General features: G+C 38.1%; 1 protein-coding gene across 6 annotated transcripts in view; it reads right to left on the bottom strand.

Annotated features, from left to right (window-relative positions):
• Positions 1–13,466: 13,466 nt before the first annotated feature.
• Positions 13,467–26,919, bottom strand: part of PDZD2 (PDZ domain containing 2) — a 486,763-nt gene continuing 473,310 nt past the window's right edge. For 5 of the 6 annotated variants that reach the window (XM_020995096.1, XM_078153227.1, XM_078153228.1 and 2 more), the window contains 3 exons: positions 22,964–23,234; positions 20,008–20,145; positions 13,467–16,645 (listed from right to left, as the gene is read on the bottom strand). In XM_020995096.1, coding sequence (XP_020850755.1) covers positions 16,479–16,645; positions 20,008–20,145; positions 22,964–23,234 — 576 coding nt within the window. In that variant the 3' untranslated portion in view covers positions 13,467–16,478. The remainder of the gene's footprint in view (positions 16,646–20,007; positions 20,146–22,963; positions 23,235–26,919) is intronic. The other variant, XM_078153229.1, reaches the window with a different exon arrangement.

The raw sequence follows: 26,919 nt of genomic DNA, 5'->3' as shown, positions 1-26,919 counted from the left end.
TGTGTGACACACCCCGAGGGACACCATGGAAACATCTATGGGATCTATCTCTTTAATCATTTGAGTTATTCTATTGGTAGGATACAGATGCCATCATTTTACAGTAGAATTTAAGCTCAGAGCATAATAGCTATTTTCTGTTTTCTCTTTGGATGTCCCTATTGCCCAAGCCCAGTGCATTGCACAAAAGAGGTGCTTAATAAATGCTTGTAAAATTGAATCTGTGCAGTGCTTCTGCAGTTTTCAAAGCTCTTTTATTCCAATTTGTTTTCCCCATTTGATCCTCCTGATAACAGCAGTACTGTGACTTTAGCACCTAGAACATTAGGTGCTTTCACATAGTAGGTACTTAATAAGTATTTATTGAACTGAATTAAATGAGGTAAAATATATATGTATTAGTAGCCCCTTATTGACAGATGAGGAACCAGACAGGTATAAGTAGGGGAAATATTTTCAGGGGTGTCTTTGGTGCCTGACTTCTGTTATATTGGTGAGAAGTAAAGAAGATAGTATAAGAAAAACAGAGAACGCAGGAATAGAACTAACATCATGAAATGTTGCTTGCTGTGCCTCTGTAGTGGCAGAAAAGAGAATAATTATATAGGAAAATGTGCATTAAGTTGTACATGAAGCACATCAGCTATTAAGGTAAAAGAGGACATTATCGTGTCCTGATGCTTAGGAGTCCTCATATCTACCTACCACCCAACTGCCAAAATAACTTTCCTAAAGCACAAGACTGCCCAGGTCACTCTTCTGCTCAACCATGCTTGGTGGTTCCCTGCTGACACTAACAATATGTGTATGTTTCTCAGGCTGGGATTTCAAGTGCCTCACCATTTGGTCCCACCTTGCCTTCCCAGCTATTTCACAATATTGTCTCTCTTTGTCTGGCCTTACACAAGTTTCTTGAACTTGGCATTCCATCTTCATGCCTAAAATGTACTCCTGCAACTGGCAAACCTAGAGGTGGCCCCTCTGATGAGAAGCCCTCCCTGATTTTGTAGTTGTTACTGCTCTCTCCTGTTCCTCTAATTGCCTTTCATTTCCACTCAGCTGTTCTCCTGTGCCTTTTTTTCCCCTAGTTTTGTATTCACAATGCCTCATACATGTTGAGTCATTTCAGTCATGTTTGACTCTTTGTGACCCCATTTGTGGTTTTCTTGGCAGAGATACTGGAGTGGTTTGCTATTTTCTTGTCCAGCTCATTTTTACAGATGAGGAAACTGAGGCAAACAGGGTGAAATGACTTGCCCAGGGTCTTTACAGGTAGTAAGTGTCTGAAGCCAGTCCAGCATTGTATCTACTGTGCCACCTAGCTGCCTCAGTATACTATTACTATTTAATAAAATCTTTCATTAGCACAAGGTTAAATTCTTGTAAAATTTAATCCAAACAGGCAGATATGGAAGGTATTCGGGTTAATGGTGAAAGAGAACTTAGACCCTCAAGTTCAACTCCTTCATTTTACAGATAAGGAAACTGAGGCACAGAAAGATGGAGTGACTTGCTGATGGTCATAGAGCTATTAAGTTTCAGAAGCCATATTTGAATACAACCTTCTGTACCCCTAAGTCCAAGGCTCTATCTGCTACACCATGCTGCCTCTCCAAAATAGGTGTGCCATGCCCTTCTTGTACTCAGAAATATTCAGTGGATTGCTGTCACCTGTTGATTAAAGTTGAGACTCTCATGCTTGGTATTCAAGGCTTTCCACAATCTGATCTCACCCTAGCTACCAGCCATTTTGTTCTTTTCCATGTGAGCTGTGTGTCGGCCAACTGGATTACTCAGCATCCCTAATTACAAAGGACATTCTCCCATCTCTGTGCCTGAAATCCTCCTTTGAGTGTTGAATTCCTGCCCATCCTTGAAAAAACACCCAATGGGGAGGCAGCATGGTGAAATGAGAGGAGCACTGGTTGTGTAATCCTCAGCAAATGAGGCAACCTCTCCAAGACCAGGCTACTTTCTAAGACTGGAAGTTGCAGCAAAGGTGCTGATTTCCACTGGCAAAGGATTTTGTTCCCTGGGAGCTCCCTATGTTGGTGAAATCACAGGTCTAGTTTAAAACAAAAAAAGAACATTGGTCTTAGAGGTATAATAACTGTGGGGGGTTTTTTTGTTTTTTGGGTTTTTTTGGTAAGGCAGTTGGGGTTAAGTGACTTGCCCAGGATCACAGGTAGTAAGTGTCAAGTGTCTGAGGTCTAATTTGAACTCAGGTCCTCCTGACTCCCAGGCCAGAGCTCTATCCATTTCACCATCAACTGTCCCAGACTTGTGTTACTTTAGACAAGCTTCATCATCTGCAAAATGAAGGTGCTGGACAAGTTTGATCTCTAACACTTTTTCCAGTGATGAAGTTTCTTATGAGATAACACCTCCTCCTCCATGAAGCCTTCTCTGATTGCCTATTAGCAATGACCTTGCACCTTGGTCCTCTGGTGGCTTAGTGTTTTGCAACTCTCTACTTCACTGATGTAATAATTTGCTTTGTCTTTTTCTATGGTTGTGTCTTATCTTCCTACTAGACAGTAGGGTTCTTTTTTTTTTTAAAGGGAATTGGGGTTAAGTGACTTGCCCAGGGTCACACAGCTAGTAAGTGTCAAGTGTTTGGTCTGAGGCCGGATTTGAACTCGGGTATTCCTGACATCCAGGCCGGTGTTCTATCCACTGCACCACCTAGCTGCCCCTATATGTCCCACTTGAACCGCATCCATTCTGTACTCCACTCCCCCCTCACCCCACCACCAGAAGCATCCCTTATAATTTTTTTTAAAAGGGAAAATATTCAACAAAACAAACTAATGTATTGAAAAAGTTACATGTGATATTTCATACCCATAATCCCCCACCTCTGGAAAGACCCATGGTATTAACAGTAACCTTTTTTTACATAACATTAGCATTAACAATATAACAATAACATTTATGTAGTCTTTGAAAGTTTGTAAAGTGGTTTACAAAAGATCTCATTATTCTCCCAATAACCTTAGGAGGTGGGTATTATCATTATCTTTATTTTTTAAAATGAGAAAACTGAGGAAGAAAGTACCTTCTCCTATGTCTTCTTTGTGGGGGCGGGGGGATCAAGCTTGGTCATTATAATTTTAAAGCATCTGGTTTCACTTGTTTAGCCAAACTTTGAAGAACCTCAATCTCTAGGGTTGAGTTGTTGTAAGTCCTTTTTTACTTCAAGGACAAAGATTATTAACATACAGGTAGGATAGATGATAAGGCCATACACAGCTAGTTATATGTGTATCTAGGGTTTGACTGTTTTCTTTTTGAAACATATTTTATTGATGCTGTTTGTTTTTATATCACAGTCATTCCCAAACTGTCTTTATATTGTAATAAAGAAACACAATTCAACAAGGTCATGTAAAACAGTAACCTTGTACAGCAATATATATGTGTAATTTAGAATCCTTAGTTCCTCACATCACTGTACAAAGTTAAGACGCTTGTTTGCTTTTAGACCCTTCCTTAGTTTTTTCTCTTTTTTTTGAATTTTATTAATTTATTTTGATTTATCAATAATCAGTTCCATAGGCTTTTGAGTTTAAAATTTTTCTCCCCCCTCCTCCCCACCACCCTTCCGAAGATGGTGCACAATCTGTTATAGGCTATACATTTACATTCCTACTAAACATATTTTCACATTAGTGATGTTGTAAGTGAAAATTAAAACCAATAGGAGGAACCATCAGAAAGAGAAAACAAATGTCAACAGAACAGAAAAAAAAAGTAGCAATTCAACTTCCATAGTTCTTTCTCTGGATGTGGATAGCATTTTCCATCAAGAATACTCTGGAGATGTCTTAGATCCTTGTATTGCTGGGAGGGGTTAAGTTTATGAATAGTACAACGTGGCTCTTATTGTGTACAATGTTTTCTTGGTTCTGCCCACTTCACTACCTGAAAATCATGATGAAAAAAAGAGTCTGGACAGTATCTTTAAGGAAATCATACAGGAAAACTGCCTTGAAGTCCTAGAACCAGAAGGTTAAATAACCAAAGAAAGAATCCGCCACTCACTGCCTGAAAGAGATCCCAAATTGAAAACGCCAAGAAATGTAATAGCTAAATTCCAAAATTACCAGATGAAAGAGAAAATACTGCAAGCAACCAGAAAAAAGCAATTTAAATATCATGGAACCACAGTCTGGATTACACAGGACCTTGCAGCTTCTACATTAAAAGACCACAAGGAATGGAACATGATACTCCATAAGGCAGAGGAGCTTGGATTGGAGCCAAGGATCAACTAGCCAAAAAAAAAATGAGCATGATTTCAAGGGAGGAGATGGATATTCAACAAAATAGGGACTTCCAAACTTCCTGATAAAAGACCAGAGCTCAACAAAAAATTTGATCTTCAAGTACAAGATTCAAGAAGACATAAAAAGGTAAATGGGACAGAAAGATACAATATGTTGTTAATAAGGGACTGTTTACATCCCTACAAGGGAAGATGACACTTGCAACTCTTGAGACCTGTATTGTTATTACACCATGTTAAATGAGTATACATAAAGGGGGTGGATATAAGTTGACTTTGATGTAATGATAAAAAAAAATCTAATCAAGTGGGTTAAATGGATCCAATAAGTGGATGAGTGTAATCTAAGAAAATGTACTGAGAAAGTAGGAGGCAGACAAGGGTAAATTACATTACAGGACAAGACACCAAAACCTATTATAGCAGAGGGAAAGAAGGGAGGGGGGTGAGCATTGTTTGAACTTTATCTCATCAGATTTGGGTCAAGAAGGGAATAAAATAATCAGGTATAGATATCTAATTTGCCCTATAGGCAGTAGGGGCAAAAGGGGAAAGAAAAGGGAGGGGGATAGAAGGGAGGGAAGAAGCAGTAAGGTAAAGGGAAGAAAGGGAAAGGATAATAGAAGGGAGGAGGACTGAAGGACGGTAGTCAAAAACAAGACCCTAGTGAGGGGGAAGGAGAAAGGAGAAATAAAAGCATAAACAGGGGGAAAAGAATGGAGAAAAAGACACAGATAGTAATCATAACTGTGAATGTGAATGGGATGAACTCTCCCATAAAACGGAAGCAGATAGCAGAATGGATTAAAAACTATAATCCTACAATATGTTGTTTACAGGAAACACATTTGAAAAAGAGTGACACATACAGGGTAAAGGTAAAAGGCTGGAGCAGAATATATTATGCTTCAGCTGAAGTAAAAAAAGCAGGGGTAGCAATCCTGATCTCAGACAAAGCAAAAGCAAAACTAGATCTTATCCAAAGAGATAAGGAAGGAAACTACATCCTGCTAAAAGGCACCATAGACAATGAAGTAATATCATTACTAAACATCTATGCACCAAGTGGTATAGCATCCATATTCTTAGAGGAGAAGTTCATGGAGTTACAGGAAGAAATAGCAAAACTATTCTGGTGGTGGACCTCAACCTCCCCCTCTCTGAACTACATAAATCTAAGCACAAAATAAACAAGACAGAAGTTAAGGAGGTGAATAGAACATTAGAAAAGTTAGGTATGATAGACCTCTGGAGAAAACTGAATGGGGATAGAAAGGAATATACTTTTTTCTCAGCTACATGGCACATACACAAAAATTGACCATGTAGTAGGGCATAAAAACCTCACAATTCAAAGCAGAAAGGCAGAAATATTAAATGCATCCTTTTCATAAAATGATGCAATAAAAATTATATGGAATAAAGGGCCATGGAAAAATAGACTAAAAAATAATTTGAAACTAAATAATCTAATCCTAAGAAATGATTGGGTCAAACAAAAATCATAGAAACAATCAATAATTTCATTCAAGAGAATGACAATAATGAGACAACATAAAACTTATGGATGCAGCAAAAGCAGTTCTTAGGGGAAGTTTTATATCTCTAAATGCTTACATAAGTAAAATAGAAAAAGAGGAGATCAATGAATTGGGCATACAACTAAAAAAACTAGAAAAAGAACAAATTAAAAATCCTCAATTAAACACCAAATTAGAAATATTGAAAACCAAAGGAAAAATTAATACAATTGAAATTAAGAAAACTAACCAAGAGCTAGTTTTATGAAATAACCAAATAAAATAGATAAACCTTTATTTGATTTAATTAAAAACAAGGAAAGAAGAAAACCAAATTACTAGTTTCAAGAATGAAAAGGGTGAAGCTACCACCAAGGAAAAGGAAATTAAAACAATAATTAGGAATTATTTTGCCCAACTATATGCCAACAAATTTGACAATCTTAGTGAAATGGATACATATTTACAAAAATAAATTGCCCAAATTAACAGAAGAGGATGTAAAATACTTAAATAACCCCATCGAAGAAAAAGAAGTTAAACAAGCTATTGATCAACTCCCTAGGAAAAAATGTCTAGGGCCGGATAGATGTACATGCGAATTCTATGAAACATTTGAAGAACAATTAATTCCAATGCTATACATACTTTTTGGGAAAATAGGTGAAGAAGGAGTCTTACCAAATTCTTTTTATGATACAAATATGGTGCTGATACCTAAACCAGGAAGAGTCAAAACAGAGAAAGAAAATTATAGACCAATTTCTCTAATGAATATAGATGCAAAAATTTTAAACAAAATATTAGCAAATAGATTACAGCAACTTATCACAAGAATAATACACTATGACCAGGTAGGATTTATACCAGGAATGCAGGTCTGGTTCAATATTAGGAAAACTATCAGCACAATTGAGCATATCAACACCAAAACCAACAGAAACCACATGATCATCTCAATAGATGCAGAAAAAGCTTTTGACAAAATACAACACCCATTCCTATTAAAAACACTAGAAAGCATAGGTATAAATGGAGTCTTCCTTAGAATAATTAATAGCATCTATCTAAAACCTTCAGCAAGCATTATATGTAATGGGGACACTAGAAGCATTTCCATAAGATCAGGGGTGAAACAAGGATGTCCATTATCACCACTGTTATTCAATATGTACTGGAAACTTAGCTTTAGCAATAAGAGAAGAAAAAGAAATTGAAGGTATTAGAATAGGCAAAGAAGAAACAAAGCTATCACTGTTTGTAGATGACATGATGATATACTTAGAGAATCCTAGAGAATCAAGTAAAAAACTACTTGAAATAATAAACAACTTTAGCAAAGTTGCAGGCTATAAAATAAGCCCACATAAATCATGCATTTCTATATATTACCAACAAACCCAACAGCAAGAGATAGAAAGAGAAATTCCATTAAACTTACTGTAGACATTATAAAATATTTAGGAGTCTACCTCCCGAAACAAACCCAGGAACTCTATGAACACAAAACACTTTTCACACAAATAAATCAGATCTAAATAATTGGAAAAACATCAGTTGCTCATGGGTAGGCTGAGCTAATATATAAAAATGACAATCCTACCTAAGCTAATTTACTTATTCAGTGCCATACCAATCAAACTACCAAAAATTATTTTATAGAGTTGAAAAAATAATAACAAGATTCATTTGGAAAACAAAAGGTCCAGAATATCAAAGGAACTAATGAAAAGAAATGCAGGGGAAGGTGGCCTAGCAATTCCAGATCTTAAATTTATAAAGCACATCATCAAAACTGCTTGGTACTGGCTAAGAAATAGAGTGGTAGATCAGTGGAATAGGTTAAATATGCAAGACACAGTAGTCAATGACTGTAGTAATCTATTATTGATAAACCCAAAGACCCCAGCTTGGGTAAACCCACTCTTTGAAAAAAACTGCTGGGAAAACTGGAAAAGAGTATGGCAGAAACTAGGCATAGACCAAATCTCATACTATATGCCAAAATAAAGTCAAAATAGGTTCATGATTTATATATAAAGGCTGGTACTATAAGCAAATTGGGAGAGCAAGGAATAGTTTACCTATGAGATCTATAGAGAACAGAAGAATTCATGACCAAACAAGAGATAGAGAACATTACGAAAAGCAAAAGGGTTAATTTTGATTACATTAAATTGAAAAGTTTTGCACAAACAAAGCCAATGCAACTAAGATTAGAAGGAAGGTAGAAAATTGGGAAAGAATTTTTACAACTAGTCTCTCTGATAATGGCTTCATTTCTAACATATATAGAGAATTAAGTCAAATTTATAAGAATACAAGCCATTCCCCAATTGATAAATGGTCAAAGGATATGAACAGACATTTCTCAAATGATGAAATTAAAGCCATCTATAGTCATTTGAAAAAATGCTCTAAATCAGTATTGATTAGAGAAATGCAAATCAAAAGAACTCTGAGGTATCACATCACACCTATCAGATTGGCCAACATGACAAAACAGGAAAATGATAAATGTTGGAGAAGATGTGGGAAAATTGGAACACTAATGCATTGTTGGTGGAGTTGTGAAATGATTCAAGCGTTGTGGAGAACAATTTGGAACTATGCGCAAAGACCTTCCCTAGTTTTTTCATTGCTCAGAGTTCAACTTTTTTTCTTAATGCCTTTCAAATTTTTTATTAACTTCAAAAGTGTGAACATTTCCTTTTACACAGAATAGAAAAATAGAATGTGGAATTATGCTCCTTCTGAAACAAATTTCAATTCCAACACTGCCCTGCTTGTCTATACCCCCTTCTAAGCTTCCTTCTGTTCTGTGTTTCTTCAAATGTTTCATTGGTGCTTTTTTTTTAATCCTTTTGCTTTTGTATTTCAGTGACTATTATCCTCACTCCCTCTCCACCTCTTCCTTATTAAGTAAAATATAATTCCTCCATTGTTACAAATAATTATACTTAATCAGAACAAATAGCCAACTATAACCTGACTAAAAATGTAGTCCTCCTTTTGTCCCTCTGGTCATTAACCTGTTCCAAGAGGTGGGAAGCATGCTTCAGATCTGTCTGTGGGGTCATAATTGACATAATCCTTTCACAATTGCTTTCTTTATGACATTGAATTATTGTGTCAGTTATTGTCAGGTTTCAGCTTTATTCAATCAGTAGCTGTTTAAACAACTGCTTTGAGGTTTTCTGAAGCCTTTATGCTAGTGTTGACCAAGCAATTCAGAAAAACTAAGCAACTTACCAATCTTATCCGAAACTATATGTGTAATTCCACAATCCTAGATCCCCATTGTTATTGTTGTTGTTCAGTCATGTCTGACTTTCTGTGACCTCGTTTGGGGTTTTCTTGGCCAAGATACCAGAGTGGTTTCCCATTTCCTTCTCCAGCTTATTTGGCAGATGAAAAAACTGAGGCAAATACAGTTGCTGAAGGTCACACAATTTTGAACTCAAGAAGATGAGTCTTCCTGACTCCAGGCCCAGCCCTCTATCCACTGTACCACCTAGCCACCCCCTAGTTCCCCACCCATGCGGTGAGTGGAGGGAGTTATATTAACCCAAAGTACTTTTTTTTGCCCTTTCTAAATATTTTTATTGATGTCTTCTGTGTTTTCATAAAATTCTCAACACAGCTCCTGTTCCCAGAGCCCTCTTTTACAGCAAAGAAAGGAAGATTAAAAAAAGAGGAAAAATAAACAGTTTTGCAAAACTAACCCAGTATACATAGTGTCCCACACTCATAGTCTCCCAGCTCTTCAAAAAAAAAAGGGAGAGGTGTTCTTCTTGGGAGCAAATTTATTCATTATGATTTTAGTCTTGTTCGGTTTCAATTTATTTTTGCTTTTCTTTCCATTTATATTGTTAGTCATTGCCAGTATGTACTGTTTTCCTGGTTGTGCTTGCCTCACTTTGTGTCAGTTTGCACAATAGCTTGAAATATTTCAGAGAAAGCTGTCTCATCATATTGACCATATGGGAGTTTGACTAATGGAGGCAGCATGGTATTTGAAGGCTAGTCATGTGGTGTGGTAGAAAGAGCATAGAGAAGGCTTCCTGGAACAGGTGCAATTTGAGTTGGGTTTTACATACTGTGTCAGAGGGCAGCAGTCAATGAAGGAATGGATCACAAATATGAACCTTTCCTTCTCCTGTTTTGAAAGTTATTCCTCATAAGAAGATGGAAAAAAGGGGAAAAGGTTCAGCAAAACCAACCAATCCGACAGTCTCTTCTGACAGTATATGCAACGTTTTTAACCGATAATCCCCCAACTCTACAAATGAAGGGAGGTATACTTTCTCAGTTCTTTTCTAGGTCTAAGCTTGGTCATTGTAGTTACACAGGAATAGGGCCTAGGCGATGCCTAGATAGCTATGTTCCTGTTGCAGTCACATTCATAAGAGGAACTTGGAGGAGTTGAAATAGGGAAGAACCAAATACACTCTGCTGGCATGCTTGGCACATCTTTCTAAGAATAACTGAATACAGCATTGTGTTTTGGTTTTGTGTTTTTTATGTTTATGTTATAGTTGCTACAAATGTTGTTTCCCTCCTTTTGCTTCCTCCATTCCACATTAGTTCATATAAGTCTTCCCATGTTCTACATTCATGGAGGACAGTTTTAAGGGAAAAGAGAGCAAGCTCAGTTTTGGATGTCTTGAGTTTCAGGTACTGGTGGGATATCCTTGTGGATATATCTATGTGGTGGTCAGAACTGTAGCCATAGATTACAGAAGCACACAGCGGTGGTAATAACTCCTTGGGATGAGGGCAAGGGATTGGTTGTTTTTTTATGGCATCCCCAAGCACCTACTAAACTGCCTGGCAAATAATAGGTGATTAATAGGTATTTTCTTTGAATTGAGTTGAATAGAGATGAGAGCCAAGATGAGACTCTTGGGAAGGATGCACCAGACCAGTTAGAGATGTGTAGAATTAGAGCAGGACCAGTGAGAGAGATAGGAGGAGAACCAGGAGGTGGTGATGCCTAAGGCAGAGGGTGGAGAGAAGGAAGAAGGAAAAGGGGGTCAGTGGTGACAGAAGCTGCCGTCAAAAGTTTTCTAATTTGGGAGAAAGGGATGGAGAATCATTGGATGTGTTGTTTGGTCATTTGAAAAGGCAGTTTCAGTAGAGTGGTAGAAGCAGAAACCAGGAGGATGATCAGGGGAGAACATGAAGTGAAGCAGAAGCATCAAGAGGACTGTTGACATGTTTTTCTCAAAGTTTGGAGTGGAAGGGAAATGGACTGGATAGAGGGATCATAATTACCAGAGAGAAGGGAAGGGGGTGGAATGACATGATAGCTGTCTTCCAGTGAGGCAGCTGGTGGTTTAGTGGATAAAGCACTTGGCCTGGAGGCAGGAAAACCTGGATTCAAATCCAACCTCAGGCATTTACTAGGTGTGTGACCCCAGGCAACCTCTGTTAACCTTAGCATCTTAACCATAACCTTTTCTTGCCTCTGTTTTCCCAACTATAAAATGGGCAAATTAATAACAGTTACATCTTAGGGTTGTTGTGAAGACTAAATGAGATCTTTGTTTAAATAAAAACAAGTAATTCACAGAGTGCTTGGCACATAGTAGGCACTATATATACATGCTTATTTCCTTCCCTTTCCCTGTCAAGTATCTGGCAGGATTAGACTTATTCTGTTTCACCCTCAGAGGGTAGAACTAGGAGCATTAGGGAGAAAAGGCAAAGAGGTCAGTTTAGGTTTGAGGTCAGAAAATAATCCTTCCTAACAAGTGGAGCTGTCCGAGGTAGAAGTTCTCCTGTGTAGGAGCCAGAGGATTTCCATTCCCTAGGGTTCTTCAAGCTGAAGCTAGGTGGCCTTTTGCTGGGTATATTATAATGGGAATTCCCCTTCCTGCGTGAGTTGGACTAAAAGGACCACAAAGTCACTTCCCAATCCTCAGATGTCCATGATTGTTTAGATAAGTTGCTAAGGATAAAGAGGGATGTTTGAAGGTTCCAACTAGAGTTATATCATATGAGTTTGTATTAGATGAAATTAGCTTAATTTTTGTGAATTTCTACTGTGACACTGGGCAGTTCTGGAGTGGGAGCAGGGAAAACTCATTGTGATCCAATCAGGCTATCCAGGCGTGACTATTTACTAGTTGGGGACAAAAGAAGGCCATGGCAACAAGTGGTATGAGGGGAATGGTGAGTAAAACAAGAAAGTGGCAAAGCACAAAGACAGACCTTGGTGTGGAAGCAGGTGAAGCCTAGGAGGGATGGACTAGGAGATCAGGAATGGGTCAAAGAGTAGATCTGATGTGAGAGAGAAGAGAGAAGGTAGAATACAATATCTGGTGAAGGAGTGACATTTCACAGTTTTGCACTTTAGACGTGATTGAGATTGAGAGCTGGTGAAATTTAGGATGTGGCAGTGTGGGTGTGTGGCCATCCTGGCTTGGAAAAGGAAGTCATCAGAGTTGAGGATGTTAAAGAATTGTACGATAAAATTATTAAAGGGGCTAACACCATAAATGTTTAATTCCCCAGTGATGATAAGATAGGGATAATGTTGACAGGAAGAACTTGAGCCAGGTAATAGAGTCACAAAATAAGTTAAAAGAATTTCCTATAAGTTGATAGATAATGGAAACAAGGATAGAGAGGACTGCATAGACCTGGAAAAAAGGAAAGGGCGTTGAGGGATGGTGGGACAGTGATGTGCTGAAAGTGTCCATGTCCTGGAAACGTTTCATACTTCCAAATTCAGGTCCCTCTTTTCCCTGTCCTTTGTGTAATTCCTTGTTCTCAGTTAGCAATGACATCATCCTAGAAAAGCTAATGCTTGATTAGAAAAATTATTACATCTCAGGTATCTTAATAAGTCTCTTCAAAGCAGAAAAGCCTTTAAGATGTCACAGAATGTCAATGATCATGGAATCTGCAATACCAGAGGAGTCAGTAAGGGATAGGGCAGGTTGTTTGCGAGGATTACCCTGCCACCTAACACATCACATAGGCAGCTCTGTCTACTCTTTGTGGTCATGGAACCTCACAGGGATTCAGAATGAGACCTAGTAAAGAAATTAGTTAGATTTTATTTTGATGTGTGAGCTTAGACAAAGCACTTTTTGCTGCTTTGAGCCTTAGTTTCCCCCTCTGAAAAAAGGGGAGAGGGGGCAGCCAGGTGGCACAGTGGATAGAGCCCCAGCCCTGGATTCAGGAGGACCTGAGTTCAAATTTGGCTTCTGACACATAACACTTACTAACTGTGACCCTGGGCAAATCACTTAACCCCATTGCCTAACCAAATAAAAAAGAACAACAAAAACAGAAAAAAGGGGAGAACAGTATTCATGTTCTTTCCTCACAGAATTGTGTGAGCTTCTATATGTGCATTCCATTGTAAATGGTTCTTAATGTTAGTCAGTATGAGCAATGAATATTAATTTTAGTCTCCTGGTTTTGTGAAATTCTCGCTATCAGCTTAAGATAATAAATAGTTCAAAATATTCATACTTGGGATTTCAGTTGCAAATTGGCTCCAACTTTGTCTTGATTGTTGATCCATTAGTGTTTATTATATATGATGTATTAATGTTAGTAATAAGTTTTGCAAGGTGTTTGTGACTGATCAATACGTGTTGACTTTTCTAGAAAGAAGTTGCTTCCATTTGACACAGAAACTGTTAAATGAAACAAGTCTAAGTAGAGTCTTTATTTTTTGAAAATTACTTTAAAGACCTATGTTTACAGAGATGCAGATTTACATAACCTAGAGAAAAAGCAAGTCTTTAAAAAAATGTACAATCTATTTACTATCATTGCAGTCACATTTTAATAATATACAAGGCATTTTATTTTATATAAATAAAGTATAAATGTACAACATCATACAACAAGTATGGTAAAAATTTAGCTAAACACATAAAATTGAAATAGATTGGGTTCCATTTGCACCTACCCATCCACTTCTGCTTCAACACTTGGCAAAATATTTTCACCATTGCATTTTACATGCCCTAACACATATTATCTGCTATAGGCTCTCTGTGAATGACCAACTTGTGGAAAAACACAAATAAAAACTAACAGTTTTAGTGGGACAAAATCATTAGTGTTCATTTAATGAAGGGTGGGACCTAGAGGGTGTGTCTGAAATACAAGTCATGCAAGAGCCTTGAATACAGAAGACAAAGAGTTTTTTATTTCCTACTCTAGAACAGTCATACCTTTTGCATCATCCCTCCCTCAGAGCCCAAAAGAGAGCTGCGCCAGGGGCTCTTTCCAGTGCCGTGTTAATGTCAATCCCTGGGCTTACAAAGGACAGAAATCTACCTAATAAACAAGCTTTTTCCTTCTAGCTCCCAAGTGTAGGGAGTTGGGGATCTCGGAAAAGACCACGTGCCCATTCTGTCATTCCAAGCAGTTGTGTAAGCCCAAATCTCTTCATTCATCACTGCATGACTGCATCACCATCTCTTCCAAAAAAAGTTTTTTTTAATAGCTTACACTTCAAGTTTTCAAAACCCTCTCTATCTCATTCAACAAATGAGCATAAGAGAAAGCAAGGAGTTGTCTCTACTTCTTTCAGTGGTCACTTGAAGGGTACTGATACCCATCAACTCCAGTGAGTATAAGGGGAAATCTGGGTTCACACTGATTCTTTGCATGCTCTGTGGTAATGAAATAATCACTTGCTTTTTTTATTGAACATTTAATCACACCACCACTCCAGCAGCCATCTTCTCTTCCTGGATGAGAAGTTAGAGCTTGGGAAGATACCAAAATTTCTCTCAAACTTGAACACAAATGTTCAGAAATGCCTGGAAAGTTAGTATGCCAGCCTTGTAGGCTGGACACTCAACATGGTTCTTTGGAATATAAGGGTTTCTAAATTCCTTTCTCTTAAGTCCACAGACAAACTTTCACATTAATCAGTAAGCAGTGCGATTTATTAGATTCAATCATCAACCCTATTTTATCTGAGAATGTCAGCTTCCCAAATATGCATCCACCACATTAATTTCTAGTTTAACCACATGGTGGTTACTCCTTTATCTGAAAAGAATGATTGGCACTGTCTGTATATTTTATTATCTTTGTTTTCATTATCCCCTTTTCTCCTGTTCTGCTCATTGGCAGAATGAGATGGGGAGAGGGGTTTTGAAAACTTCAAATGAGAGCTATTTTTTTTTGATAGTGGTGGTGGTGGCCAAATTTTGCTCAATGGTGGATGAAGAGATTTGGTCTCACAGAGCAGCTTGGAATGATAGAAGGGGAAGGGATCTTTTCTGAGACTCATAACTCCCACTTGGGAGCTGAAAGCACATAAACATTTCAAAGATAAAGAAGCAGATAAGGATTTCAGAGTTATCAAGAAAGGTTCTTGTACAAATAAGATAAATACTTTCCCCAACTAATTTTGATAGAAGAAATGGGCACACAAAATGGGCAGGGAATTCCTTTTGACTGTCATATGTTTAAGAGGATGGGCTACAAGGAGGGGACTTCCAAAGCACCAGTAAGGTCACAACAGTGTTCAGCAGGATAATACCTTTGGCAAAAACGATAGATATTTGAAAAAGTACTATGAGGGCAACAAGAACATTAATTACCCACAGCATAAGAAGGGATCTGGTAGTTTGAAATATTAATTTCCTACAACACTAAAAAAAAATTCCTTAAAATAATTTAGAGTGCTTAGATGGACTCCAATTACAATACATATGGATAAATCTGTGAATAAGATATAGTTGATTATTAAAAATTAAAACCAATTGAAAGAGACCTAAAAGTGACTAACATTTTTCTGCTAGTTATTTTAATGACGAAACAATTCATTAAACAGAACGCAACCCCATATTGTGATTTTTGAGCTCATATTCATTTGTAAGAGTGAGATTGATAAAATGTATATTTTACAAAGTTTATGAAGGCTTAACAGGTAGTCTGGGAAATACCATTTCTTCAGAAAGGACTATTATTTCACTGCCCTCAGCCCTCTAGGGAGGACACATCTACTAACATAACTTCCCTGTTGAGCAATTTCCTCATTTTTGCTTTTTTCAGTTTTAGACAATTCCTGAGCTCAGCCACATGGTTAGGTCACTATTTTAATTCTTTCTTAAACCAGAAAATATTTATAAATATGGCAGCTTTCCATGCACCCATAGCATCCTGTTAATTTATCCACAAAATGATACGTCATAGTTCTTTTCATTCTGAGTCAAAAAATTTGTGTTTGAGTTCCTCCTATTGTTCCGTCAGAATTCGAGACTAGTGTATTTTATTCAAGGTGACAGAAAATGACTAAATAATATGGACACAATCTAAAATCTTATCTTGTCAGGATAGCAAGCGAGATTTACTATCCCTCACCTGAAAATTCTTGTTTCCAGTCCAAGGATAGCCACACAACTGAAAGTGATTTTCCCAGCCAAGAATGCTTCATGTGATAGGGTACCAAAGTTCAATTTCATTGACTCTCAATATCCCAAATCATTAGGGTTTTTATACCCTTCCGTATTCTAGCAAGGTCCTAGGATTCTTCTCAATGGACCATCTGTGCAAGCTTCACCAACGTTGCTCTTGGCTGTTTAAGGATTCCATTCTATGGCCACGTCAGTTTGATGCAAAATAGAAGGAGAAAGGGGAATTGGAGAGTCCTTTGTGGTTAAAGCAACAAGCCATAGTGTGCTTCATACTGCTGTTCTGTGCTTCCTAATTAGTAATTGCACAGGCCCTTCTGGGACAGACTTAATAATGTTCCAGGCATCATAGTGCATGAGCCCTGTCAATGACTTTCCACTAATGGCAAGAATTTCATCTCCAGCTTCAATTGTCCCAGCTTGTTCTGCAGCACCACCTGTGAGTAGGAACAAACAGTGCTGAGTAAGCAGACTAAAGATTTAAAAAGCAGATGTCTCTCAATGACTTTGGAAGCTGTGTAACTAATTTCTCACCCTGGGAGTGGAATATATTTCTGCCTTCCTCCTGAGTGCCCCAATATTATGCCCCAAATTTATGAACGAAAATGAGTTCAAGCTTCACCTGAATAAGAGATGATCTGCTTTTATTCAGTGTTCATTAAGAAAACAAAACAAGCAAAGAGACCAGAAAATGTCTTTTCTTAAAGCAGTTACTTGCTGTGAAGCACAAAGAAATACATTCTAGATGTACACGCTCCTATTCATAGGAAAATGAGGTTGGACAGGAATAGGAAATCTAGAAGGCTTCAAAGTTTTCTCCAGAAACCATGATGGTCAACAGAAAACAATTGGAAGGATTGCATACTAAATGTCTGAAATCTGACCACACACTGGAATTGTAGCTGACATTTGAGCATCTAAAAATATGGGTGAAATGATAAGAAACATATCCTGACCTGATGAAAAAAGGAAACTATTCAAAGTCAACATCTAGGATTGAAAATCTGTATCTGTGACAAAAGTAGACCTTTTTATTAAGGACATCCAACTCTGTTAAGTGGTCAGTGAGGTGCCAAAAGCAGTATTAAATTCTCAAGGCCCAAAACTGTTTTCTCAAACACAAAAACTAAAAAGTATGCAATCTAAGGGAGCTGCTTTTTGTGATCAGTTGGACCAATATTTCACGGGGGGATCCTATGTACCAGTGCACTGACTGCACTCTTTTGGTGTTCTTCTAAGGAATGCAGACCCAAAGACCCAAGCCAGACTACCTGTAGCTAAAAGATACAAGAGGCATCTAAGTGACTTAGTGGTTGCAGCACTGGACCTAGAGTCAGGAAGGCCTGAGTTCAAATCCAGCCTCAGACACTTACAAGTTGTGCAACCCAGGGCAAGTCATCAAACCTCTGCCTGCCTCAGGTTCCTCATTTTTAAAATAGGGACAATAATACCCCTACCTTCCAGGGTTGTTGCAAGGATCAGAAGAGTTAGTTATAAAGTGATTTGCAAATCTTAAAGCACTATATAAATGCTTGCTATTATTAGTGAATTTCATTCAGTACTAAGCATGATAGTTAATCTACTTTTCAGGAGGCATAGGAGAAAACAACTTTTAGATTACTTTCCTCTCTCCTCTATTAATAGAGGTGGACTATGAGTATGGAATATTGCACATATCATCACACTGGGCTGAAGTATTAATTGGTTTTGGTGAACTGCAATTTCTTTTCCTTTTTCTTTTAAATTGTTCTTACAAAAGAAGGCTCACTTACATAGGGGAAAGAGAATATATATGGAAATAAAGTTGATACAAGCAAAATATATCAATAATTTTTTAAAAATTGTACCTATTTTGTAAAAACAAATTTAAATTTATTTTTTAATAATTTTTGTATTATGCAGAGCATAATATATTAGTACAAAAATTATTTATACTGGTTATATATTATTCGTATTTCATCATAAAATAAATCTCATTTAATAAATTTTGTTTAAATTTAAAATAAACTTTATTGATATCTTTTGTTCCTATATTGCCTAAATTTCCCTCCTCTATTCTTCTCCTACCTACTCCCAGAGAGTTACCTCTTTTATCAAATAATTTTCAAAACAATAAAAAAAGACAAAAGGAAAGATCAGGAAAATTGATCAATAAATTGGATAATCTAACAATATATGCAATGTACTACACCTCTGGAATCATCATCTCTGTAAAGGAGTAAGGGCAGATATTGTCTCTTTGGAACTCAGCTTGTTCTGTGTAATTTTGTAACATTATTTGATGATTCTTTTTTTAAATTTATATTGTTGTAGTCATTGTGTATACTGTTTTCCTGGTCCTGCTTACTTCACATTGTATCAGTTCATGCATGTCTTTCCAAGCTTCTCAGTATTTGATGTGTTCATCATTTCTTACAAGACAGTAATATTCTACTATATCTGCAGTACCACATTTTGTTTAGCTATTCCTCAATCAGTAGGTTTTTACTTTGCTTCCAGTTTTCTGCTACCAGAAAAAGTGCTGAGGTGTGTGTGTATGTGTGTGTGTGTGTGTGTGTGTGTGTGTGTGTGTGTATCACTTATATTCAAAGAACACTTGAACAAGGAGTTAGAAGATCTGTAGTTTAGTCCAAGATCTTCCATTTACTAGCTGTGTCATCTTGGGCTAGTCATTTCACTGCTTTGCACCTCAGTTTTGCCATCTGCTAAAAGGGAATAATACTACTTGTCCTCTACTCATAGAGTTGTGTAAGATTATATGTGTAAAAGTACTTTGTAAATAACATTAAAGAAATGTCAGGGGGTCATTGACTGAAAGAACTGAGAAGAACAAGTTCTTAGGGCACATGCAGTGATTAAATGGTAATTTAAGAGTCGTTAGCGGAAGTTCATATATACATCAAAGTTTGCAGAGCATTTTATATAAATTATCTCATTTTATCCTCATTACAACCCTGAGAGTTAATTGCTCTAGATATCATTACCCCCATTTTACACATGAGAAAACTGAAGTTCACTGACATTAAGAGATATGGTCATGATCAAAAAGGTGCTAAATGTTGGGGAAAGGATTGGAAAATTCACATCTAGTGAATTAGTTATTTCCCCAGTTACTAGAGTTAGCATAATTCTCACAGGGCTCCCAATGTCCAGTTGGTTTATGATCTGTTCATTGCTATTGTAATACTAATGTAATAATACTAATAAGTAGCATTTGGTTTTCAAATATTTAAGATTTTTATCCCCCAATGACTGTGGGAAGTAGGTGCTATTATTATCTCCATTTGTGAGATGAGGAAGCTAAGGCATAGGATAAGTGACTTCTTCAGCTTCACACAGCCAGTATGACCAAGTCTGGATTTGAACTTAGATCTTCCTGACTCTGGCTTTAGCACTCTATGGCATCTGAATATAAAAGTCACCCACGGGAAGCTGATATGAAACTTTGCCAATATTCAACAGTGCTCTTTCAGAATAACACAGACTTTTTGTCCCTTCTAAGGCTAGGACCTAAAGGACAGTCTCCTTTAACAAGCCCCTTCCCTTTCTCAGTCTAGCATTTCTAACTTTAGTTGAAATAAGGCAAAGACACATTCAGTATCCAAGTAGAAAGTTCAACCCCTGTGACTCTTAAAGAACATAGTATTTTTCACAGTAATGAGTCTTGTTATTAAGATATTTCACATGCATCAGAAAATGCCTGAGGTCTTCCTAGTTGGTATGGAAATTTTTAGAGCTTTACATGAAGAAACTAAATTGCATGTCACAGAAAGTTTGGTAGGTTTCCCAGGTACAGTACCTTTAAAGACTCTCTTTACTAGCAAGGGTCGGTCTCCAGTCACAGATGCTTTTCCTCCATCAAGACTGAAGCCTAGTCCAGCAGAGGTCTTCAGTAACTCAACACACATTGCATCATTAAGATCTGCCCTTCTGCCTTCTGCAGCAAAAGCCAGAAATGTGGCATTAGAGTGCTGTCCATGTTCATTCTTCTCATAGCCACACCAAGATTCCAAAACAAGAACTTTCATGTACAGTTAAAGATTCCTGTGAATCTCTAGGGTCCCTAGTATTACCTCTGATCAGAAAAGATAGCACCTTATTATTGTTTGGTAGTTCCTAGGAGTTTTTTTAGAGAGAAGGAACAGTAGGATTTGGTAATCTCCACCCAAAATTATCTAGGAATGAATACCACCATGATGCCAAGGTTCTTAGGCAAATTTTCCAAAGGCAGCAGACTTTTCTCAAGGAGTAGCAAAGTATGGTGAATAACATACTGGACTTGGAGACAAGAAGGTCTAGGTTCACATCCTGCCTTAGACACTTGCCAGCTGTGTGGCTCTGGAGAAGTCCCTTCCCCTCTCTGAGCCTCAGTTTCCTCATCTGTGAAACAGCTTATAATAGCACCTATCTCCTGGGGTTGTTGTGAGGATCAAATGAGATAACAATATGTAAAGCACTTTGCAAACCTTAAAATGCTATGTAAATGATGTTCTTAGTAGTAATAGTTGTAATAATTATGATTAGTAGCTAACAATAATCATAACAGTTGGCATTTCATCAGTGCTCTAAAGTCTGTGAAAACACTTTATGCACTCCATCTCAGTTAAGCCTACAACAAGCCTGCAGGTCATAGGACCATAGACCGAGATCCAGTATTATTATTCCCACAGAAACATTGAGGTCTAGTGAACAGAGAGCTGGTCTCACAGCCAGGAAGACTCTGACACATGCTTGTTATGTGACTGGGCAAATCATTTCATTCCTCAGAGCTCTAGGCAATTCTCTACGACTAGTTTGTTGCAGAGTAGGTACTATTATTTATAGGTACGTAGGTAGGAGTCCTCATCCTAGAGTTCCATATACCATTAAAAACAACAGTTCCTGGTCCTGTCCCTAATACCATACCTATTTTATGGATGAAAAAAACTGAGGCTCAGAGAGCTAAGAAGAGAGGTCAGAATAGGATCTCAGAAAGGTCCCCAAGTGGGGATCATGACACACACCTGTTTAAACAGTGTTTCCAGGAAAGTCAAGGAAGCTATAGGCTGGGAAACTGACTTGTTATCTCTAGATGTGTTGAATTTGTTCATTTCAAAACAGGTAGGTAAAGGCATGACAAGGGAACCCATGGCACCTTTAATGTCCTTTCTCAGCTGTGGAAGAAGCCAAGACTATCATTTTCCAAAGCTCAAGGCCAAATTTAAGATGCATATAGTGAAAAAGATAGCAGCCATCTTAGACTTAATACTGTGGAGTCTTGTCTATATAGTCCTTTTTTCCCTCAACACTAAATGGCTAGAAAGCCCTCCATAGAACTCAGGGTTAAAGTCTTAGAGACCTTATTTGAGCTACATACTGGAAATTTGGCACTCTATTCCAAAATCAGCGAATTTGTCATCAGATTGGTGGCATTAATTCAGACTGAGGTCAAAAGATCTTAGAGTCTTAGATTTATAGTTAGGAGACAACATGGGGATCATCTAGTCTTAACTCTTCATTTTACAGATAAACTGAGGCCTCAAAAAGATAAGAGATTTGTCCAGGTCATAAAGGCAGTAAGTTGCAGAGCAGGGATTCCAACCGGGTACCTCTGACTCCAAAATCACTTTTTCTTTCCCTGCATTAACACTCTCAAGCTGGATGCTTTGAAACTAAAATGTTCCCCTTCTTCTCCTGTCTCTTTTGTTTCCTGAAATAGGAGTGGACAGAAAGGAGAAAAATCAAAACATAACATTTTCTCTAAGCCTCCAAGTACCAGAATTCCTCTCCTCTTGTTTCCCCCTGGGTTTCCTGAGCTCACAGAAAACCCTTAATGACTCTGGTGCAGGGGACAAGTAACATAAAAGGGGTGAGGCTCAAGCTGCAGGAGAGGCACCTTTAAATCAATTTTGTAAGTTGAATTCAGTGAGTGGCAGTACACTAAGTAACTCTTTAAGACTTTATGCAACTGTAAGTTGCAGAGAAGGTACAGACATGCATTGTTAGGAGCTTCCTTGCCTGGGAGTTCCTTATATCAATGAGATCACAAGTCCAGTCACTTACCCCTATCTCTGTCATTTGACTGGGGTGGGAGGGGGAGGCGGGGGGAGACCTTATACCTTGGGGTATAGAGACCTGAGGACAGACAGAAACCTCCAGAGCCTAGCTCTATTGGATAGAGACCTGAGGGCATTTCTTTCTGGGGATGTCACCAACAGAAAGAAACAGGATAGGGCAAGCAGATGAGGAGCTCACCAAGGGTGCAGCTTGAGGGTTGATGGGGGTGGAGTGGAGAGGGAAGCAGCATTCTATTAGATTCCTATTTTAACTAAATGGTTAGACTAACTAGGTCAGTTGGTCTCAGACTAACAAGGCCACATGTGGCCTCGAGGCCTGGACTAGGTGCTAAGTTCAGTTATTTCTACCTGTTGAAGGAACAAAAATTGACGCCAGAGTTTTTTAAATTTCAGCATCTTGGATCAAATCTGTGACCCTGCTATAGTTACGACTTTGAAAAGATATAAATAATGAAACACCTGTTTCTAAACAGATTTAAGTAACTTTAAAGAATCATTTTTATTAATCTGGCTTTAACCTCTGGAGCACTTAAAATCATTTCTAGTTATAACATTGGTTTTCAAGGAACAAAACAACAGAAGTAATCACATCCTGGCCAAATCTTCTGACCATAAACCTTGCACTTTCAGGCTCCAATTCCTATGGCCCCCATTTCCCAGTTTCCCATATCCCTCTTGTTCCAGAGAATGACATCTCACCTATTCCAAGTTCCAGGATAACATCCTTTTTGGACAGAGTCACCTTCCTACTTGCAGGAGTGGGCTCTTGTCTGGTAGAGCTCTTCTCCTTGTCTTTTACCTTCTTGATGACAATAACAGCATCTTTGTGCATCTTTGCTTGGTGGAGTGCATTCAAAACATCTCCATGGATGGACCCAGCCAATGAGGTGCCGTTAATGGACAGAAGGAGATCTCCTTGGTGGATGCTCCCTTCCTGAGAGGCAACTCCCTGAGAAAACACTCTGTGAACCTGTATAAATGAAGGGAAAGGAAAGTAGAAGCAAAACTGTTAACATTTTTTTTCATAGGCAACATAGTGACTTGACATTAATTTTAAATAATTAAGGGCCACATTTTCTGAATCATGTACTTAGAAGACACATAAGAAATATATGTGTTGAAATACTACTACCTACATAAAACCTTTCTTATGCTGCTAGTGCCCCACTCCCAAATACCTTGTATTGATTTTGCTTATGCTTATATAGGTATATATTGTTTCCACTGATGGAATGTAAGCTCCTTAAAGGGAAAGATCATTTCATTTTGTATTTTGTATTCCTAGTTGAAAGCCTGGAACATAGTATCCATTTAGTAAAAATTGGTCTACCTTGATAACTTTAATACATACACTACATTTTTTCCCTAAGGATGTCAAAGACCTTCTCAACCATTTTTTAAAAGTCATTATTATTTTGGCAAGAAGTTTGGGTTGCTTTACCAAAATAAAATGAGCCAATAATTCTTTTTAGAATGTACCTTATAATCCTACCCCAGAATCCACATGTAAATAGAGAAACCTGAGACCAAATTTACATAAATCCTTTGGCTCTTCTAAGGAACTGTGCCTTCAGTCAGTTTTACTAACATGAAGCAATAATAGTTCATCAGCAGCTCGGTAGATAGAGCCCTGAACCCAGATTTAGGAACACCTGAGTTCAAATGCAGCCTCAGATACTGAACTAGCTGACCCTGGGTAAGTCACTCTGTTTTCCTCAGTTTCCTCATCTGCAAAATGGGGATAATAGTAACTACTTTGCAGGTTTATTATCAGGTTCAAATGAGAGAACATGTAAATTGTTATATAAATGCTAGCTAGTATTATTATAATTATTAATTACATAATAGTTTTAAGTTAACAAAGTCCATTATGTACATTATCTCATCTGATCCTTATGACAACCCTTCAAAGGAGGTACTGCAGGGATTATTATTCCCATTTTACAGTCTAAAACTCAAACAGGTAAAGTGAGTTGCTTATAGTTTCAAAGCAACGAAGTGGCAGTAGCAGGATTTGAACTCATGTCTCCTGTGCTCTTACTCATAGGATCATACATTTAAACCCAGAAAGAACCTTGGGGCCTATTTAATCCAATTCCTTCATTTTATCTAGGAGGAAGTGAGGTCCCAAGAAAGGAAGTGACCTGCTCAAGGACACATAGGTGGTAAATCAGTCCAGTGTTTTTTCACACTACATTACAGAACTTCAGAGAAAAGGAAAGGTAAGAGTTCTCCTCTCTTTCCATTTATTTTGCCTCTGAATGGTATTCCCCCCTACTTCTCTAAAAGTGAAGAAATAGTCTAAAAAAGATTAATAAAATTCTTGGAAGGATTTTTCTACATAAACAAAAAGCTGGTCTGAAAAGTACAAAATAAAAACTTATTAGGGGCAGCTAGGTGGTGCAGTGGATAGAGCACCGGCCCTGATGTCAGAAGGACCTGAGTTCAATTGTGGCCTTGACACTTACTAGCTGTGTGACCCCTGGTCAAGTCACTTAACCCCAATTGCCTTATTGACCAAGCAAGGGGAAGAGACAGCAATTATTACGTCCAGTGTGTCTAGGGCAGAGGGCACTGATGAATAACGTATTATAAGGAGCCCTGAAAACAATATGGGGAACTCCACTGATACCTACTGAGACCTAGTATCAAGCTAATAATTAAATTTCCAGTTAATGAAAAGTACATTAATGTCTATGTCTACTTAAAATGTTATCCATCGTTCCTTCTTCCCTTTTCTTCATCTCAAAATCTCTTGACCTAGCCCTAGCCACCCTGCCCACACAGACACACACACACACGCACACATAAACGCGCACACACACATGTGCACACACACACACACACACACACACACACACACACCCCTACACCCCTTTCCCTCAGGGCCTTCTCCTGGCTGAGTCTAGCCTCACTCCCTGTACTCCTGATCCCATTACCTCCTGTTTTCTCAAACAGATTGCTTCTTTAATCACCCCCTCCCCTTCAAATATCCAAAGTTTATGTACTGGCTCCTTCCCCAGTGTCTTCAAACAGAGTCAAGTCTCCCCCAGCCTTAAAACAAACAGTCTAAAAACTCAATCCTTCACTCCACTCTATCATCCCCACAAGCTATAGTAGTATATCTCTCTCCTCCCTTTCTTAGTCATAGTCCTAGAAAAATCTCCCTATACTTGTCGTTTCCACTTTTCTCCTATCGTTGGCTCATCAGCCCTTTGAAGTCTGGTTCTGACTTTATCACATGACTGAAACAACTCTCTTCAAAGTGATCAATGACCCTTAATTGTCAAATTTAATGGTTTTTTAAAAATTTTCTAGTCCTCATCTTTCATGAGCTATCTGCCCCATTTGATACTTTGGACCACCATACCCTCTTAGACACTCTCTTCTCTATGGGCTTTTTTTTTCTGACACTATTCTCTTCAGATTATCCTTTTTACCTCTCTACTCTCTCCTTCCCAGTCTTCTTTGCTGGTTTATAATCCAGATCATGTCCCCCAGCAGCTCATGTTCTTAGGGCTCTTTCCTAGGCCTCTTCCTCTTTTGTCTCCCATCTCTGTCTCTGACCTTATCACTTGTCCTGGGTTTAATTATCATCTCAATGTTGATGCTTCTCAGGTCTACATAGTCAGCTGTAGTTTCTCCCCAGTGCTTCAGTCTTGCATCACCGATTGTCTATTGGCTATCTGAAACTGGATGTCCCAGAGACATCTCAGATTCTTCTGAACTTGCCTTTCTGTTGAAGACACCACTATTCTTCTGGGCTCATAACCTTGGTCTTATCCTCTACTCAGTGCTTTCTCTGATTCCACTTATCCAATCAATTGCCAATTTTGTCTTTTCCATTTCCATATCATCTCTTATATTCAATTCCTTTTCTCTACTTCTAGTTACCGCTCCATTTCAGGGCCTCTTCTCTTGTACTTGGTCTTTCTGCCTCAAGTCTCTCTCCACATCAGTCCCTCTTCCCCACTCCTGCCAAAGTGATTTTACTTAAGCTCAGATCTGACCATGTCACTCCTACTCAACACACTCTAGTGCTTCTCTGTTCCTCACACTCCCATCTCCCATCTCCATACCTTACCCTGGTGGTCCCCCATACCTGAATGCACTTCCTCCTCACTTCTACCCCACAGAATACCTCTCTTTCTTTAAGGTGCAGCTTGGACATATCATTTTGCATTAAGCTTTTCCTGATCCCATCAAATACTAGTGTCCTCTCTTTCTCCCAAAACTTCCTTGCATTTAGCTTCTTTGCACTGAGTTGTGCTTGCTCTTTTCATATTTATCCTGCACATACTTCTACGTGACATTGTCCCACTAGCTATTGTACAAGCTCATTACAAGTAGGGATTGTTTCATTATTTGTACCCTTGGCACCTTGCACAGTGCCTGGCACTTATTAGGCCCTTAAAGTTTGTTGATCAATAAAAAGAATATCACTTATTACCTCAATAGTGCAGGCTCCAGTTTCTCATTTTATAAGCTGCTGGCATGAACTAGTATAATTTTAAAAACTATATAATTAAAAATTTTTTTTTGAGTTCCAAATTCTGTCCCTCCCTCCCCTACCAAGAAGGCAAACAACATATCAATTATACATATAAAATCATGCCGAACATTTCCATATTAGCCATATCACAAAAAAGCAAGAA

The sequence above is a fragment of the Phascolarctos cinereus genome, unplaced genomic scaffold, assembly GCF_003287225.1.
Source record: "Phascolarctos cinereus isolate Bilbo 61053 unplaced genomic scaffold, phaCin_HiC Scaffold_4;HRSCAF=312, whole genome shotgun sequence".
NCBI lineage: Eukaryota > Metazoa > Chordata > Mammalia > Diprotodontia > Phascolarctidae > Phascolarctos > Phascolarctos cinereus.
Note: the sequence above shows the minus strand (reverse complement) of the source record. Positions and strands in the feature narration are given on the sequence as shown.